This window comes from Coenobita brevimanus, chromosome 75 (genome assembly GCF_032717465.1).
Source record: "Coenobita brevimanus isolate Jiangsu-jjx chromosome 75, ASM3271746v2, whole genome shotgun sequence".
Lineage (NCBI taxonomy): Eukaryota > Metazoa > Arthropoda > Malacostraca > Decapoda > Coenobitidae > Coenobita > Coenobita brevimanus.
Window position 1 is genome coordinate 2,764,582 of NC_137028.1, and position 18,391 is coordinate 2,782,972.

General features: G+C 43.6%; 1 protein-coding gene across 1 annotated transcript in view; it reads left to right on the forward strand.

The window, feature by feature from the left end:
- Window positions 1-18,391, forward strand: part of LOC145408017 (branched-chain amino acid permease BcaP-like) — a 60,512-nt gene that overhangs the window by 16,932 nt on the left and 25,189 nt on the right. The window contains exon 2 of the mRNA XM_080278818.1: window positions 15,643-15,762. Within this exon, the coding sequence (XP_080134944.1) occupies window positions 15,643-15,762 (120 nt within the window). The remainder of the gene's footprint in view (window positions 1-15,642; window positions 15,763-18,391) is intronic.

Below are 18,391 nucleotides of genomic sequence, written 5' to 3' on the forward strand. Positions count from 1 at the left end.
TCTCTCTCTCTCTCATAAACCTACCCTCAAAGCCCACTCCATCCAGATCTCTCTATCATCACCACTCCAATTCCTTTCTTACTCCAGGCCCCTCTTCATCCTAAAGCTGTTTTTTCGTCCTCATTCCCACAAGACACCCTTCGTCACATCCACTCCCTCTTCTAGTGATGATGATGATGATGATGATGATGATGATGATGATGATACGTACACTCCTCCATTGCCTTCTTCCTTTGGTCTTCCTTCGTATGTCCATTTTCTTTGGCGGCTGTAGACCTACCTATATTCCCCCCCTTCTCTCTCTCTCTCTCTCTCTCTCTCTCTCTCTCTCTCTCCCCCCCCGAGGCTCCATTGTGGGACGGCGTGTGTTCCCTTGCTAAGCACAGATTGAATCTATCCCACTGCCTTTGAGTCCCGCCTGTTATGCAATTTATCCTCGCTAATTCACTTCCACAATCACTGACCCACTCTCTCTCCAATTTCTCTCTCCTCCTCCTCCTCCTCCTCCTCCTCCTTCTCCTGCTCCTCCTTCTCCTCCTGCTCCTCCTCCTGCTCCTCCTCCTGCTCCTCCTGTTCCTTCTCCTCCTCCTCCTGTATTTTTTTCTCCTTGCTCTTATTCCTTCTCCTGTTGCTCTCTCTCATCCTTGTTCCTTTTTCTTCATCATCTATATCTTTCTCTCCAGTTTTTCTCCCTGCTCCTCCTCCTCCAGTTTTTCTTCCTTGCTCCCTCTGCACCATTTCCTCTCCCTCTTCGTCCTCCTCTTTCGTCCATCCATCTTCCTTGGTTGTTCTAATGTCATTCTTTCTCCCAAGATGATAAGGGAGCGTGAGATGTGAGCCTTATGATATACCTCAGGATTTCAGGTTGATGTTAAAGACTCCGTATTGTTACTGGATGCGTTATTGAAAGCTTAAATGTTACACCCACGGGGTATAGTTGATTTCTAACTCACATACAGTCTTTCGGTGCACAGGTATTGAGTTTCCTTTTTTGGTGTTGTCCAGTGTCACGCCTACACTGTCTGCAGGTAGAACTGTCCCTCCACCAAAATTTGTAAGAGGTCTGCTGGTCTCGGCCTGACTCAAAAGACCACAGATGCTTCAACACAAAACATCCGGTTGTTTACTCGTGCAGGAGAATGGTGTCTTAGGCGGAGGTGTCGTTACTGAGTAGGGACAACAGTTTGGAGAAATAGGGTAGTTTTCCATTATCCATATTCCTTGCCTATTCTCCTGCCCTTCGTGGAGTTATTAGGAGAGACGGTGTGTTGATAGGAATGATCTTTACTGAGTAGGGATAGAGATAAGATAGTACTTCCCTCCACCTTCAGTACCGGAGTGAAGTGGTTAAATGGGTTGTCAGTTCCCTCCCAGATTATTCAGGTGTAAATGGGTGGAGATCTGTTACCTGGAGATCTGATAACATGCCCAAGGCCATTCTAACTCACGCTCGTTTACACCTATTGATTCCTGAGCCTAGCTGTGTTCACCATAATAACAGGAACAGAATGGGAACCGGTGAATGTTACTGACTGCTGTTTGGATACTAGTCCCTGAATTATATTTCTATGTAATGCGGAATATTCTTCTCGCGGTTGCACAGATTTTCCTCACGTGTCATAATAATTGTTGAACATACATAATGATGATGATGATGATGATGATGATGATGATAGGTGAAGACTTTACTTGGGGTGTGTTGACTTTGCGACCGAATGCCCAATCTGACGTCAGCCAGTGTCTCTTGGATGAAATAGAATGTTCTACCTCGCAGTCGATAGCATACACTCACACCCAGTAAACCACGGCGGCTTATATTGACTTGGAACCCTTCTCCTCAGACGCCTTTGCATGGTAGCACCGATATTGCTAGAAGACGGAGTTGCCTAGTTATATAAATGTCCCTTAACTTCCTATCCCCCCAAAAGGAGGATGGTGGACACTAAAATAAGCAATATCACCCTACAGCTCACAGGGTTTAAGTCCAAATGAGCATGGGCAAACAACACCCTCTCTCTCTAAGGCGTCCCTCTTTTCGCTTCACTATTTCTTGGCCTTTTCCTGCCTAACACATCCTTCCACAACCCGCCCAGCGACTCACCTCCCCGCATTAGCTCATCTCTCAGTAATCGCCTTATGGTTCGCCTTTCCATCCCTTCCTCTTGCACCGCACTTATAATCCATGTTTGTTTAAGCTAAGATCCGCTTGTCATTTTCCATCACCTCTCGTCCTTCCTTCCTGCCTTCCTTTATTGACATTAATTTTTCCTTCCGTCCTTCATTCATTCCTGCATTCCTTTATTTTCCTCATTCAATTCAAGCCTCCCTGACGAACTGACTCTGTACTCAATCCATCATCTTCTAATGCTAATCCACTCATACCTCAGCTTTAACTTCGTATCATCCTCTTTCTAATTAATATCCTTTCTTCCATCCTCCCAGCCTCTCTTGTATCCTCCCTTCGTCCCTCCCTCCCATCCTTCTTTCCTTCCTTCCTGCCTTCCTTCCGTCCTTGGCGACGAGGCTTCTTCCTCTTTTTAATACCAATAAATTCATTCTGTCCACATTTACTCCCTCAACATTTACCCTCCTTCCTTCCTTCCTTCCTTCCTTATCTCACTCATTATCTTCCTTCCTTAACGCACCCATTGTCTTCCTCCCTTCGGTATAAACCTCTCCTTGAATCCTAACCCCTCTTGCGATTCTGGTCCTTCCATTTCTCTGATACCAATATATTCACTCCAGCTTTGACCCCATTTCCCCTTCATTCTGCGTATCTTGTCTTCTCATGCTCCTTCATCTTTCTTACTCATTTCTGAATCTCTCCTTGAGTCATATGGTCCTTTACGAAATAATTAATACTCCATCCTTTCTTCTGCTGCCTCAAGATTCACACCCTCTTCAGTACCACATTCACTTCCTTAAACTCAATCCTTCCTTCCTTCCTTCCTTCCTTCCTTCCTTTGTTCATTCATTCTTCATTCTGTAAATCTGTCTCCTCTCTCTCTCTCTCTCTCTCTCTCTCTCTCTCTTTCTCTCCTTGCCCTTCTTATACAAACACCATCCTCTCCCCCAGTACCATTAAATTAACTCCCGTTTCAACGCCACATCCTCTTCCTCGATTCCCGTCCTTCCTTCCGTCTTTCCTTTCTTCTTTCCTTTTTCAGTCATCCTCCTGTATAAGCTTCCCTTCCCTCCTACCTTCCTTGATAATGTGGCACTTTATACAAACTTCATCGTCATCTAATACCCATAAACTCCCTCCCTCTTCAGCCCCACCTCCTCCCCCTTACTTAATTCCCCTCTAAGGCCGATAATCACCCCCTAGAGTTAGGTATTATCTCCCAGCGGCATCCCACTGACAGACCCATCCCTCACCGTCACCACTTCGCGTCTGCCAGTCTAGCGGAGATGATTAATGAGTCGAGTGTGTGGGAGGAGGAAGGGGAAGGAGAATGAAGGCTTAAGCAAGAGAAAGAATGGCTACTTATGGTTTGACAGATGGAGGGGAGGCTAAATCCATAGACTGTTACCCTTTCTATTAGCCTTTTCATCTTTTTCATTTATATTTGAAGGCACCACCAGACGGTTTTTTTTTATTCATCTTCAGAGGATTTTTTAGTGATGAAGTTGTTAATGAAGCTTTTATCTAACCTACCCACTTCGAAAAATCTCTAAGCTGCATACAGCAGTCTAGGGATAAAACAGATATATTTTTTTAATGGGTCGTGGTCGTGAAAAGGTTATGATTTCTCTTAGCTGAACGGTATCTAAAACTTACCCCTTCGCCCTTAGCTTGTTTGATTGCTAGGATTTTTCTCAGATGAAGAAAATCGTCTAGGGGGATCCTGACACAAATACACCCAAGACAGCGGAAGGATTACTTGAGGTAGCGTCCAGCCCGTTAATTACTGGGCTTTACTTCAGCTGAAGAAAATCGTCTGGCTTGAGATAATTTCCATCCATTTAACTTCTGCCTTTCTCTCATCCGGTGTAAAGCAGGGACAATGGCAAAACCTTGGAGATGGAGTGTGTTGAAGAATGATGGGTAAATTAGAGAGAGAGAGAGAGAGAGAGAGAGAGAGAGAAGGGGGAGAGAAGGGCCGAGAAAGGATAATCAATCGGTGGAAGACGCAGGGAGTAACGATGAGAGGGGGAGAGACTGGTAACAATAACAAAACGCGAACAAAGCGGAGCCGACACCAAAGACCCCTAATTACGATAATGAAGGAAGGTAGCATGAGAGAGAGAGAGGGAGAGGGACAGGGAGGGAGAGAGAGAGACAGAGTAAAGGAAGCTGAGAATTGCTTGTGAATAGGGAAAATACCAAAGTGATCAGAGAAATTACCAATATGCCGGGAATCGAACCCGGGACTCTCAGGTGAGAGCCAGGCAGCATACCACTACACCACGACCAGGTAAAAGTTAACTCACGTTGTCACAATCTTGTAACCAACGTCCCTCCGCCCCCACTGTGGGCATCATGAGGATGAGTTAACCCCCTGGCACTCGGGCAAGTAGATGCTTTTAATCTATCCCAAACACTTACGGCAAGTCAGAATGAAGAGAGAACCTGTATTTTTTTCACAGGAAAAATCATCAGAGAAATTACCAATATGCCGGGAATCGAACCCGGGACTCTCAGGTGAGAGCCAGGCAGCATACCACAGTGGGGGCGGAGGGACGTTGGTTACAAGATTGTGACAACGTGAGTTAACTTTTACCTGGTCGTGGTGTAGTGGTATGCTGCCTGGCTCTCACCTGAGAGTCCCGGGTTCGATTCCCGGCATATTGGTAATTTCTCTGATGATTTTTCCTGTGAAAAAAATACAGGTTCTCTCTTCATACCAAAGTGACATGATGTGGAAGAATGGCTGAAAAATGTATATATATAATGTACAGCTGTGGGCATAAATATCGATCCACCCGAACGATAAACAAGAGGACAGTGAGCAGTGACATACGAAACCTAGTGATGTCGTCTTCGGAGCTTCACAGACTTTTCAGAATATTTAGTAAGGGTCCCATAATTCTTCAGCATAAAGGTCGAATGCTATTATTTTTTGCGACTGTACGAAAGGAAGAAACCAGGAAGGGAAATGAGACACAAGAAGAACCAGATACTTAGGTAAAATGAACGGATATGAGAACAAGGGCACTGCGGAATATTGCGAAGGGAAATAAGGAAAATGAGGAACACCCTACGAAACAGAAGCATAAGTGAAGTGAGCGGATATGAGAAAGCAAACATGACGGAATAATACGGCTGGAGGGCGGAAGGAAAAATGATAAAAGCAAGGAGGAAGAATAGAGGAGATAAGAGGGAGGGAAGAGGAAATAGAGGAAGGAAGGAGACTGAGGGAGAGAGTTAACGGCTGAATAGGATCATGGGAGTGGAGGAAGGGTTGAGAGGGACCTGAGAGAGAGAGAGAGAGAGAGAGAGAGAGAGAGAGAGAGACGTAAGACATGAAAAGGGATGGACGTTAAGGAGATGAATACAGATGAACGTGTGTGTGTGTGTGTGTGTGTGTGTGTGTGTGTGTGTGTGAGAGAGAGAGAGAGAGAGAGAGATGATCACTGGGGAGAGTGATGATGAGGAAGGAGAAAAGCAAAAAAGTAATTACGGAATAACATTATGGGGCTGCATGGTTTACCAGAGAGAGAGAGAGAGAGGGAGAGAGATGGGGGAATGGGGACAATTGAAGCTAGGGACTGGAATCTAAATTTGGAGGAGACAGATTGCTGAGAGAGAGAGAGAGAGAGAGAGAGAGAGAGAGAGAGAGAGGATATTGAAGTTAAAAGAGAAGGGAAATGACGGCCTTAAAGGAGAATGAGAGAGAATTAAGATAAGGAATATTGAGTGAAAGAAAATAATGAAAAAGAAAATGGGAAAGAGGAAGGGGAAGAGGAGGGGGATAAAAAATAATTGTAGCAAGTTAATAATAATAATAATAATAATAGTAATAATAATAATAATATGATTAGAAGAAGAAAAAGGAAACACTGAAAAGAAAATAGAAAAACTCTTAAGTCTTTCCTTAACCACTTCATTACTGTGACGTCTTTTGTATGAGAGGGAGAGAGAGAGAGAGAGAGAGAGAGTAAAAATGCAGACCGGGAGCGGACAAATTATTAGCCGGGAAGAGTGACGGTGGGGGGACATTTAATTCCCGAGAGAGAGAGAGTGAGTGAGTGAGTGAGTGAGTGAGTGAGTGAGTGAGTGAGAGAGAGAGTGAGAGTGAGAGAGAGAGTGAGTGAGTGAGTGAGTGAGTGAGTGAGAGAGAGAGAGAGAGAGAGAGAAGAGAGAACGCAGGCAGTCGACTTAAAAAGGAAAATGGTAGAGGACGCGAGCTGAACACAAAATTGTTGCGGAAATAAGAATTTGCGGGAAAAGTGTTGACAATATGAAAGAGAGAGAGAGAGAGAGAGAGAGAGAGAGAGAGAGAGAGAATCACCCGACCTGCGCCTGGCGAAAGAGCCGGGACTGGACGATTTAGATGTAAAATTAGGAGGAGGAAGAATTGTCCCTGAGTGATGGACGAGGAGGAGGAGGAGGAGGAGGAAGAAGGGGTGATAGAAGAGTTGATAAGACGAAAAAAGGAGAGAGAGAGAGAGAGAGAGAGAGAGAGAGTGACAGTATGCGGAAGAAATGAGGGAGGAAGAAAACTTCAGGTATGCAAGAGGGAGTGCGAGGGAGAAGATGGAAAAAGAGAGGTGATAATGGAGGAGGAATTGTCTCTGTGATGGAGTACGGAGGAGGAGAAGTGGAGGGACAACCAGAGAGAAAGAGAGAGAGAGAGAGAGAGAGAGAGAGAGAGATGGACTGTTGTTTAAAATGAGTATACAGTAGCTAGCCATGTAGATAGATAAATGGACAAATATGTAAATAGATAGACAGACGGGTAGAAATCCGTGTGTATCAGTTAATGTTAGGTCCAGTGCAGGGCTCCACAGCGCTGACGAGTATAGAATGTGGATAGAATGAGGATAGCATGAGTATAGAATGAGTGTAGAATGTGGAGAGAATGAGGATAGAATGAGGATAGAATGTGGATAGAATGAGGATAGAATGTGGATAGAATGAGGATAGAATGAGTATAGAATGTGGAGAGAATGAGTATAGAATGAAGATACGACTGTGTGTAGGAGGAGTTGTGCATGTCAAAGGGGAAGTATTGTATTGGGTATGTTTATGCATATTTTACTTATTTGTTTATACGGCATATGTTGTATTTAGAGAAGTGAGGAGAGTGGTGATGAGGTAGAGCAGGGAAAGGTGATGAATTATGGATGGTAGTTGAATAAGAAACCTCCCTATTTTGGTTCATGTAGGTAGATAGATAGGTAGAGAGATAGAGATAGATAGATAGATAAATATATAGTTCATAAGGAGATGTGGACAGTAATGAAAGATTTTTTATTAATGGAAAAAATTAAGAGCGAAATTTAGGGATAAGAATAAGAAATAAGGAAGGGAAAGGAAGATACTGGAAGAAAATATTGAAAGGAGGAAGAAGAATAGAAGCGAAGATGCAAGAGATAAGGGGAGGAAAGTTGGAAGAGGGATGGAGAGGAGGAGGTAAAATAAATGAAGATGGAGAGGAAAAGAGGATTTAGGGAGATATGCAAAAGGGAGAGAGAGAGAGAGAGAGAATTAATGACGAAAAAGATTGATTTATTATAACTGGAAAATAGAACGGAAGAATTGTCAAAAATTAAATAATCTGAGGAATGAATAAGAAACAGAGAAAAGAAGGAAAGAAGAGGAGGAGAAGAGAAATATGGAGGTAAGGAAAGGCCAAAGGATTTACTGTGAAGAGAAGGGGGATACAGAGGAAAATATGAGAGAGCGAGAAAGATATAGGGGGAGGATGATGGATGAGAGGAGGGAAGTGAGAGAAATTAAAAAAAAAAGGAGATAAGAGAGAGAGAGAGAGAGAGAGAGAGAGAGAGAGAGAGAGAGAGAGAGAGATGCAAATGAGGGCAAGACTAATAAATGAGAATATAATTGGAAGGGAGAGATAAGGAGAACAGTTGAATGAAAAACTTCGAAGGGGTGAAAAATGTATGAGAGAGAGAGAGAGAGAGAGAGAGAGAGAGAATGCATCAAAATGAGTGAGATGTTGATGAGAAAGAAGAATTGCATTATAAAACTTAGAAAACAAAATTTGATAAGAAGATACTTGCCCAAATAAGTAAGTGATATTGCGGTCTCTGTCAGTGCTGGAGCGGGACGCCTTCATGTGGTGGCACCAATATTACCGAGCTGTTTGGCTGCCGTGTTATCCATAAATCTCGGAACTTCCTCACTATTCCCCGAGAGGAGGATGGTGGACTGCTGGAGGATGGCATCTTCAGCCTTCGGTCCACCGGGTTCACGTTCAAATGAGCAAGGGGTTGTAACGTCTACTACTACTACATACTCTTCCATGCCAAATAAAATAACTTGGAAATTGGAAGAGGCAAAGTGCATTCTCGTATTAAAGAGGTTAATATCATCACTAATTTTAATCTGTGAAACGAGGTAACCTTAAGAAATAATACTTTTCGACACAACGAGGTTCATTAGGACAGTTTTTTCTAAGGCACAAACCTTCGCCTAGCATAAGAAACAACCATCTCACTTACATCCAGGTCCCCAATGGTACGGCTATGGTGAAATGATTAAAGGTATTGAATAAACTCCTTGTGTTACCTGATATTAGATTAAACACATGCAAGAGAATAATTAACATGAGAAATAGTTTACTTGTAATTTTGCTTCTGTTTAAATAACGTTAAAGGTGGTATGCATATTGAGGGTGGGGTGCCATACGAAATGTGTGTGTGTGTGTGTGTGTGTGTGTGTGTGAGAGAGAGAGAGAGAGAGAGAGAGAGAGAGAGAGAATATGGGAAGATAGGTCAGAGAATAGGAAGGAAAGGGGTACACATAAAGACGATGATAATGTGCTGAGGAAAGGGGAACATAAAAGCAAAGAAGATATTGCTGGGGCGAATAGACTTTATGGAGGCTACAAGTTTAATTACCGATCCTGCACGAGGGAAGGCGAAATTATGGCTCTGATAAATTATACGAGTCAGCCCTAACCAATACCACGACGCCCATTTTTTAATTCTTAACATTACACAATTTTATTCAGCGTGATCACCCCCTGGGAAGTGGGACAAAGAATTCTTCCCCAGTATCCCTGCTTGTCGTAAGAGGCAACCATAGGGGGCCATTTTGTCTCCCATCTTCCTGTGCTTAATTGTCCTCTTTTCAGTCCCACCTCTCTTCTTGATATTTCCGTGATTATTTCGTTCCATATTTTCCCCCTACTCCCATCAGGTTAGACATTTGGTTTCACGACATGAATAGCTTTGGGACTTCCAGTTGACGTTTACATTTTCTAAAACACTTTCACACCAAGACCACATCAGCTCCAACCTTAGTGCCATATGGCCATATTGTAGTTCATTGCTAGTTCTTCATTATTCCTTCCATCCATGTCCTTCCTTCACCTAATTTAATATCCCCACCTTTGTTTCTGATTAGTCTCTGCCGTGCCCTCCCTACTCCTTATTGTACCTTCAAATCGTGACATATTGCCATGATCTTTGCCATCTAGCACTGGGGTTTCATTCAGTCACTCTAACCCCACCAGTTGCAAAATATAACCCTTTCTGTCCGATGGTGTGTTCAGTTTAATTTTCGCTGTCTTTTGGCCATTTTACTCAGGACAGGATTGATGGTCTATGCTGGAAGGGCATTAACACGCTCATTAAACTGGCGCTCCCGTAAACAGTAGTAGTAGTAACACACACACACACACACACACACACACACACACACACACACACACACACACACACACACACACACCTGCTAAAAGAATTCCCAGCTATACTAGTGGCCTGTGTGTGTGGGTTTAATTTTCTCCGCCTCGTGTTTTACTGGAAGCTATTTCAGTAGGTAGTTATGTCTGTAGTAATTGACCTCTCTCTCTCTCTCTCTCTCTCTCTCTCTCTCTCTCTCTCTCTCTCTCTCTCTCTCTCTCTCTCTCCGTATGTATACAGAGAGGTGGAGTGTTGTTGTTATGAAGTAAGGAAAGTTAAAAAGCTAGACAATAATTACGAGAGAGAGAGAGAGAGAATTAATTGTGTAAGTGACGGTGAGAGTGAGAGCTTTTAAGAATGAGGTGATGAGAGTGTCAATAGAAAGGGTTAGAGTGAGGGAAAAGTGTCATTGAGAGAAGGAGTGTCTGAAAATGAAGCGCGCGCGCGTGTGTGTGTGTGTGTGTGTGTGTGTGAGAGAGAGAGAGAGGGGGGGGGTGAGAGTGAGGGATGCGTTCGCAGGTGTGTTGAGAAGTGAGCCCGTTCCCCCTGACATTAATGCTATCCCGGGAAGAATTAATGGCCTTTGCACCTACACATTCACTCACACCCCTATTCACATTCACTCTTATTCACGCTTACACACTTATTCACGCTTACACACCCTTATTCACACTCACTTTTGCTCTCATTCACCTTCATCTTCACTCTTAAACCGTTGCTTGTTCATTCTTTTTCACGTTCATTCATTCACATTCACATTCACTGTTACACCTTCCTCACTTTCACTCATTCTCATTCTGTTTCACAATTATTCGTTTTCCCATGCATTTGCGTTCACTTTCGCCCTTATTCTCAAACACCTTCATTCCTATTCTAGTTCACTTATTCACATTCACTCATTTTTTCACTTTTATTCACATTCACCTTCATTCGCGTTTACTGCCACATTGTTATTCACGTTCACTTTCACCCACGCACGCTTTGTTATGTCCTACTCACATTAGCTCCACGCACTTCTTCACATTTATTCATGCTACCCTGTTATTGTCATTCACTGATGCGTTTACATATCCTTCACTTTCACTCTTGCACTGTTATTCACATTCACTTTCACTTATATTGTTAATTCCATCCATTTGTTGCTTAGGTGTTCCCATTTTCCTCTTTTACACTTTCATTCACATTCACATTCACTAGCATCGTTAATCACATTCACCCTCACTGTCTCACCTTTATGCACTCTTGTTCCTACACTCCTGGTCATTCATTCTCACTTATATACTTGGTCACATTCATTTAAACTGCTGTGTACATTCACTTTCACTGCACATTCACCCAGTTACACCATTATGTATATTCACCTTCACCGTTTCACTGTTATTCACGTTCACTTACACTTACTGAGACACATCCTTTCACTGTTGCCTAGGTATCCCTTCCACGTCAGGTGTTTATAATAATTCATCAGTTTTCTTTCGTTTGATATTAATAATCACTGTATATTCCACTTACTCAAAGGCAGTCTCTTCTCTGTCTGTCTGTCTGTCTCTCTGTCTGTCTCTCTCTCTCTCTCTCTCTCTCTCTCTCTCCAGATAGTTTACTAGGCTTTGTTCGGCTTATGGTATGGTTATGGCTAGTTCCGGCTCGTGTTGTAAAGGAGGATGACCACACACACACACACACACACACACACACACACACACACACACACACACACACACACACACACACACACACACACACACACACACACACACACACACACACACACACACACACACACACACACACACACACACACACACACATTTTTTTTTCGCCACCCCATCTCACTGACCCCGCGTGGTATGTACAATAAATCTGTCTCTCACACTTCACTGCATCCTCTGTTTCAGGTGTACAGGGTGGTTGTAAAGTTTTTGTTCACCAGAGAATAGGTGTGGTGTGTGTGTGTGTGTGTGTGTGTGTGTGTGTGTGTGTGTGTGTGTGCGCTGTGACTTGTGATGGTGTGGTGTGGTGCGGCAGTGTGAAGTGTTTGTATTGAGTGCGGTGTGACGGCAAAGTGGATTTCATTTGTGGCAGTGTGAAGTGTGAAGTATGCCAGTATGAAATGTGCCAGTGTGTGGTGTGGCAGCGTGATTTAGTAGTGTGTGGAATGACTGTGTGGTGAGCTTCAGGTGTAGTAATTTGTGGTGTGACAGGGATGTATGTTTATTTGATATATCCCGGCGTACGATTCTGATCCTCCCCTCCTTTCCTCGCCTCTTCCCCTCTCCTCTTCTCTCCTTTCCTCGCTCCTTCCCCTCGCTCCTCTTCTCACACACACACTGCTAACGGCAAGTCATCGTCCCTACTGTGTTTACTCTCAGACGTGTGGGCGTGATGGCTGTCTGCATTATAATCCTGGTATATGGGTCGTCCAGATATGCAAACCAAGGAGAGGGGAAGGAGGCGAAATTCCTTACCCTCTTCTGTAAGCTGACGTGTAAGCTTTTAGTATTTGCTGTTATTGTCAGTTAGCTGTATATTGACGTAAAATTTCCATCTTTCTCTACTCATTGTGTAACTGTAGCCATATATTAACGCTAAATTATAATGCTGATCGCGAAGAAGTGCCATGGAAAGGATGTTGAGCCGTAGCATTTCTTAGTCTGCCACTGAGCTGCGTGAAATGAGCTACGGAAGGACGAACATCTCCTCCTAGTTGAAGTGAATGAACTGAAAATGATTATATCCATCTTAAGGCAGATCTCTTGTCTTGAAGGGGTTTATGAAGGTTATATGTAATTTTGATGAGATTAATTTAGGAGTTTAAGGAAAGGTATCTGTCTCATATACTTTGTGAAGAGCATTTCTCTGTGGAATGTTAAGCCTGTTGGGAGGAACTGAGCAATGTAACTCTCCCCCTCTCTCTCTCTCTCTCTCTCTCTCTCTCTCTCTCTCTCTCTCTCATCACCTATCCATGTCATTCAGTCAGCCTGGCTCACTTCCCGCCATTCTATTCAAGCCTATATATATATATATTTTTTTTCTCTCTCTCTCTTTTTCCTGATTCTCTCACATACCACTTGCTTTTTTTTTCTCTCTCGCGTCTCTCACCCTGGCCTTTTTTTAATTGCTCTCGCTCACACATCACTCACTCTCTTTTTCTCTTTAGTCTTTCAGCCTCTCGCTCTCGCCTACCCTCGAGCAACACCCAGGCTAACTTTATTCTCTCTCTCTCTGTCTCTCTCTCTCTCTCTCTCTGTCTCTCTCTCTCTCTCTCTCTCTGTCTCTCTCTCTCTCTCTCTCTCTGTCTCTCTCTCTCTCTCTCTCTCTGTCTCTCTCTCTCTCTCTCTCTCTCTCTCTCTCTCTCTCTCTCACTGACAATTTTTTCACATCATTTTTCTCAACGGGCCTTAACATTCTTTTGCATGCTGCCTATCTATCTGTTTATATCTATCTGTATCTATCTATCTCTAAGTCTATCAAATCTAACTACAGTGCGATATATAATGTTGAAAAATGTAAAATAATTCACTGAGAACGGATGCTCCCAACTCTCTCAAGTCATCTAGCAAGCGCCTCAAAATCTTCCTCCTCCTCCTCCGCCTGATAAAGTCTCCTGCAGTCCGGCGGGAGTTCATCTGACTTGCCCGGACTTTTGCCTGGGACTCGAAATGAAGACCCTTGATTATTTTGGCCGGCAGGGGGGCGTAACCCGCGGCGCCCTCTGCCTCCGCCCCACTACGACTTCCTTTCCTTTCCATTTAAAGTTTTGCGAGGATGATAAATTGAGTACACAGAAGAGTGGCTCAAGATGTGGAATTGACTTGAAGAGGTACGAATAGATTAGCTGAGAACTTATGCATCAGAAGTGGGAATTACCGGGAACAGATGTCGGTGCGAATAAAGAGAGTACACCAACAAGCTTGAATGAAATGAAAAATGAAATGCACCGAAAAAAAAAAAAGACAAGGTACGGAATTGCATAGACGAGTAGATAGGTAGATAAATAGATAGACTGATCGTTGTTGTGGTGGTGGTGGTGGTGGTGGTAGTAGTAGTAGTAGTAATAGTAGTAGTAGTAGTCCTTCTGATGTTTCCAACATATTTCGAAAGACACCTTGTATATTACCAGTGTGTAGAAAAAGTGAGCAGGAACAAATATTTGTAGATTAATACAGACATGCAGGCAACAAGAAGAGACTATCTTCATAGACCTGCGGCGAAACTAAGCATCAACTGATGCAACAACTGAAATTATATATCAGCTAAAAATTTCATGCTGAGGAACGTTGTATTTCACAAAAGTCGCTAAAATACCTCCCTATGGCTGAAATTAAGAATCGCCAAATAGTCAGCTGATGCGTCTTTTGTCGCAGCACCAGACATGTTAAATCAGCTCAAAATTTCAAGCTGAGCAGCTTAGTATTTCATTCGAAAATTGCTCAGAGCTCTGCAAGAGCCGATAGTCGCACTTTCCTTAAAGGAGAAAAAAGAAAAAAAATGGATGAAAAACATGAAGCAAGTGTGACCAGACTGTGGCGTAAATACAAACACACACACACACACACACACACACACACAAAATGTATGTACGGGAACGAAACAAATGTTTAGGAAAACTAGCACTGGCATGGATAGTTAGGCGAGTTAAATTGAATACAAACGTAGGCAGCAAAATTGGATAGCCAGTGTTTTAAATATAAAGAGGCAGGAATGGAATTAGCATTGTTTACACGGATATTCCTGCAGGGGCTTTGTCGGGGCCACACTTATAGGATGCGATTTCAGGCTTAGCTAGATGAATAATAGAAATGGATTGTTTTTTAAATGATTGGTGGATGGATGGATGTTAGATTGAATGATATGTGTGGAGGTATACAGTTTACATCGCTAGGCAGAAATCTATCACTGGCTTTCTGTATGAGAGAGAGAGAGAGAGAGAGAGAGAGAGAGAGAGAGAGACAGAGAGAGAGAATTACGTCTGGAGAAATTACATTCAGTAACAACACAATATCAAGAGTAGAAGCCTGGTAGTCCCTTAGTTGTTCATTCATCATTTAACTTCCAGGATAAATTGTAGAAGGTAATGCTCGAGGTTAAGTAACTAGAACAGCAGAGTAAGCTTTCATGATAACATTGTTCACCCCAGGCCATAACACTTCGGAATCACGTTTGTGTTTTAATGTTCTGCTGTTTCTCTAGATGGGGTGGGGACGTGTGTGAGAGACGGGAGTGTGAGGTGAAGAGAGGAGACCCTGACGGCGGACGAGGTGATATGGAGATTTTTTTGTTTTTTTTTGCCATCCCATTTATGTCACCCAGGGAAGCAGGTCGTTCGTTGTCTACCCCTTAATGTCCGGGTCGTTATCTACCCCTTACTGTCAGGGTCGTTATCTACCCCTTACTGTCAGGGTCGTTATCTACCCCTTAATGTCAGGGTCGTTATCTACCCCTTAATTTCAGGGTCGTTATCTACCCCTTAATGTCAGGGTCGTTATCTACCCCTTAATGTCAGGGTCGTTATCTACCCCTTAATGTCAGGGTCGTTATCTACCCCTTAATGTCAGGGTCGTTATCTACCCCTTAATGGCAGGGTCGTTATCTACCCCTTAATGTCAGGGTCGTTATCTACCCCTTAATGGCAGGGTCGTTATCTACCCCTTAATGTCAGGGTCGTTATCTACCCCTTAATGGCAGGGTCGTTATCTACCCCTTCATGTCAGGGTCGTTATCTACCCTTTAATATACTGGACTCCTGAATCTAACCCCGGGCCCCTACTCATCAAAAAAGGTAATATGGGATTGGGAATTACCTTTTTACCTTCCTCTCTGGTGCAGGTGTGGGCGGTGTGACGGGCGTGGGCGGGTACATGTGTGTGGGCGTGGCGGCTATGGACTGGGCGGGAGGGGGCGTGGTGTTGTCTGTGCTACTGGCTGCCATCACTGCACTACTCACAGGTAACGAAATACTCAGGTAACAAACTACGTACAGGTAACAAACAACGTACAGGTAACAGTATAGGTAAGAGTCTACTAAGTTTTTGTTTTTTAATGTCCAACAGAATACTTGCAGGTAAAATAATATAAACTGCTCACAGGTAATAAATTGTTAGTAATGAGCTACTCACAGGTGACAAAGGATTAATAACACATTACTTAGATGCATAAAATGTTAGTAAAAAAATATTCACATGTAACAATGTATTAATAACTACTCGCAGGTAACAAAATATTGGTAAGAAACTTCTCCTAGATAACACTAACAAATACTCACAGGTAACAATATTAAACTTTACAGGCAAGGAAACATTAATAATCACTCACAGGTAACAAACTACATGTACATAAGTTTTCAGGATGTTAGACTTTTTAACTATTGTATTTAATGTACCGACAAGATGATTCTATGCTATTTTGGTGTGACTTTCTGTGCTCTGAACTTTCTGAAGGTTACAAGGGCGTGAAGAAGGGAGCCGACCACCGCTCTCACTTCATTCAAATTTTTGCACCTATCTCTTCGCTCTACCTCCTTTCTTCTTCCTCTTTCCTCCCCCCTCCCTTCATCTTTTACTTCTACACGTCCTCCTCCTCCTCCTCCTCTTCATTCCCTACTAAGTCTACCGTCATCGTATCCCCTCACCTCTTCCATTTTCCTCTTTTCTTCCCCTTAATTTCTCCCCTTTGCATTCCCTCTTCCTCATTCCCTCTCATGTCTTCATCTCTTCCTCCTGCCTCCTCTTATACTCCTCCCCCCCTTTTCCTTCAGTCCGTCTCTATTTCCCCACCTCCTCTCCACTCTCCCTCCCTCTCTTTCATTCAATAGTCGTCCTCCATCTCATCATCTTTTTGCTCCTACGCCTCAAACAGCTTTCATCTTTCTCTCTTGCCCACAAAATCTTTCCCTCATATCTTACCTCCTCCTTACTTCTCTCCTTCTTCCCATTTCCTCCTCCTCCTCCTCTTCAGACTCCTTTCATCCTCCTCTCCACCTCCTAATCTCTCCTTTATCTCTCACCTCCTCCCCACTCCCCTCCCTCCTCGTCCTATTATCCCTCCTTACTGCCTTCGCTTAAGATGTTTTACTACTCTCTCTCTCTCTCTCTCTCTCTCTCTCTCTCTCTCATTTCCTCCTTCTCTTCTCTGGCTTCCCTAACGTTCTTAACCATCCTCATTAATTTTCTCCCGCATTCTCTTTCCCCTCCCTCGATTTTTCATTTATACTTTTAGTTTACCCTTCAGTTTTCATCTCCTGTCCTCCCGTTTTCTTTCTCTTTTTATTTTGGCTTCTGTGGTGCTCTTTCTTTCCTCTGTTTATTCTCTTTTTCTTTCTATGTTTGTATGCTATTTGGTGTGTTCGTATGTCTCTCTCTCACCTCCCTTCACAACCCCCACATCATTGGTTTTCTCTCCTCCAAAAACTAACTTGCTCTTACTCTCACTTCTTCTCTTCTTTCCTTACTCCTTCCCCTCTCTTCTCTTCATTCCTCTCTCCTTCCCCTCTCTTCTCTCAGGGGATACGCCAATGATTCTCTCCTACTCAGCTCTTCTTCCTTCTCACGTCATCATCATCATCATCAACGCTGTTCCTCTCCTTCTTCACCCACTTTTCTTTGCCTCATCTCCCCCCCTCACCCACACCGCCTTTCTGTTCGCCCCATCACATCCTCCTCCTCCTCCTCCTCCTCCTCCTCCTCCTCCCTCATCATCATCCGTGGCGGCCCCAACCCCAAGTCGTACAAGATGCAATCACGCCGCCTTCTCCCCGTGGCGTCCCTGCTTAATCACGAGGGGTGGGATCACGTCTCATGAGCGTCCAGATTGTAGGTTATTAAGGCCTTGATGAATGCTGAGGGCGTCTCCTGCTCGCTAAGGCCAATTACTCTTTCTTAATTGCCTTCGTGTGTCCTCCGGTGTCGTCTTTGTAGCCTGGTGAGAGAGGGTGAGGTGGTGGAGGGGATGGAGGGAAATTGAGAGAGAGAGAGAGAGAGAGAGAGAGAGAGAGAGAGAGAGAGCGCAATAGTGTCAAGAAAGCATAGGCAAGAGAAAAGGTTATTAATTGAAAGGATAAAGAGAATGGAGTGTTGCAGGACAGGTGGAAAGACGATTAGAAATGTGGGGGATTTAGCAGCGGGAGGGAGATGGGTCGACGACTGAAAATAAGGCGAAAAAAAAAACACACACACACACACACACACTCTAGCAGGAGGCCGAGGAGGAAAAAAACGAAATAAATAATGTCTTGCAAGAGATCGAGGAGGAAAAAGAAAGAGAGGAGAACCAGGTCTGAGAGATAAAGTGGGGAAATTTGAGGGATTAGGAGTTTTTTAAGAGATGTGAGAGTAGGAGATAGTCGAAGGGGGAAAAAAACGCACGAATGAGCTCGCAAAAGGACGAGGAGACTGAAAGAAATACTAAAAAAAATTGGTAAAAGACAAAAGGTGGGGAGGAAGCCAAAGGAGTGGGAGATACGGAAGGAGGTTGGAAAGTGGTTGGCGTTTTGAGAAGAGGCGAAAAACCCTAATGCAGGATTGAGTTGGGAGGAGGTGGACGAGGAGGAAAACGAAAATTAGATTTAGAGATACATGGG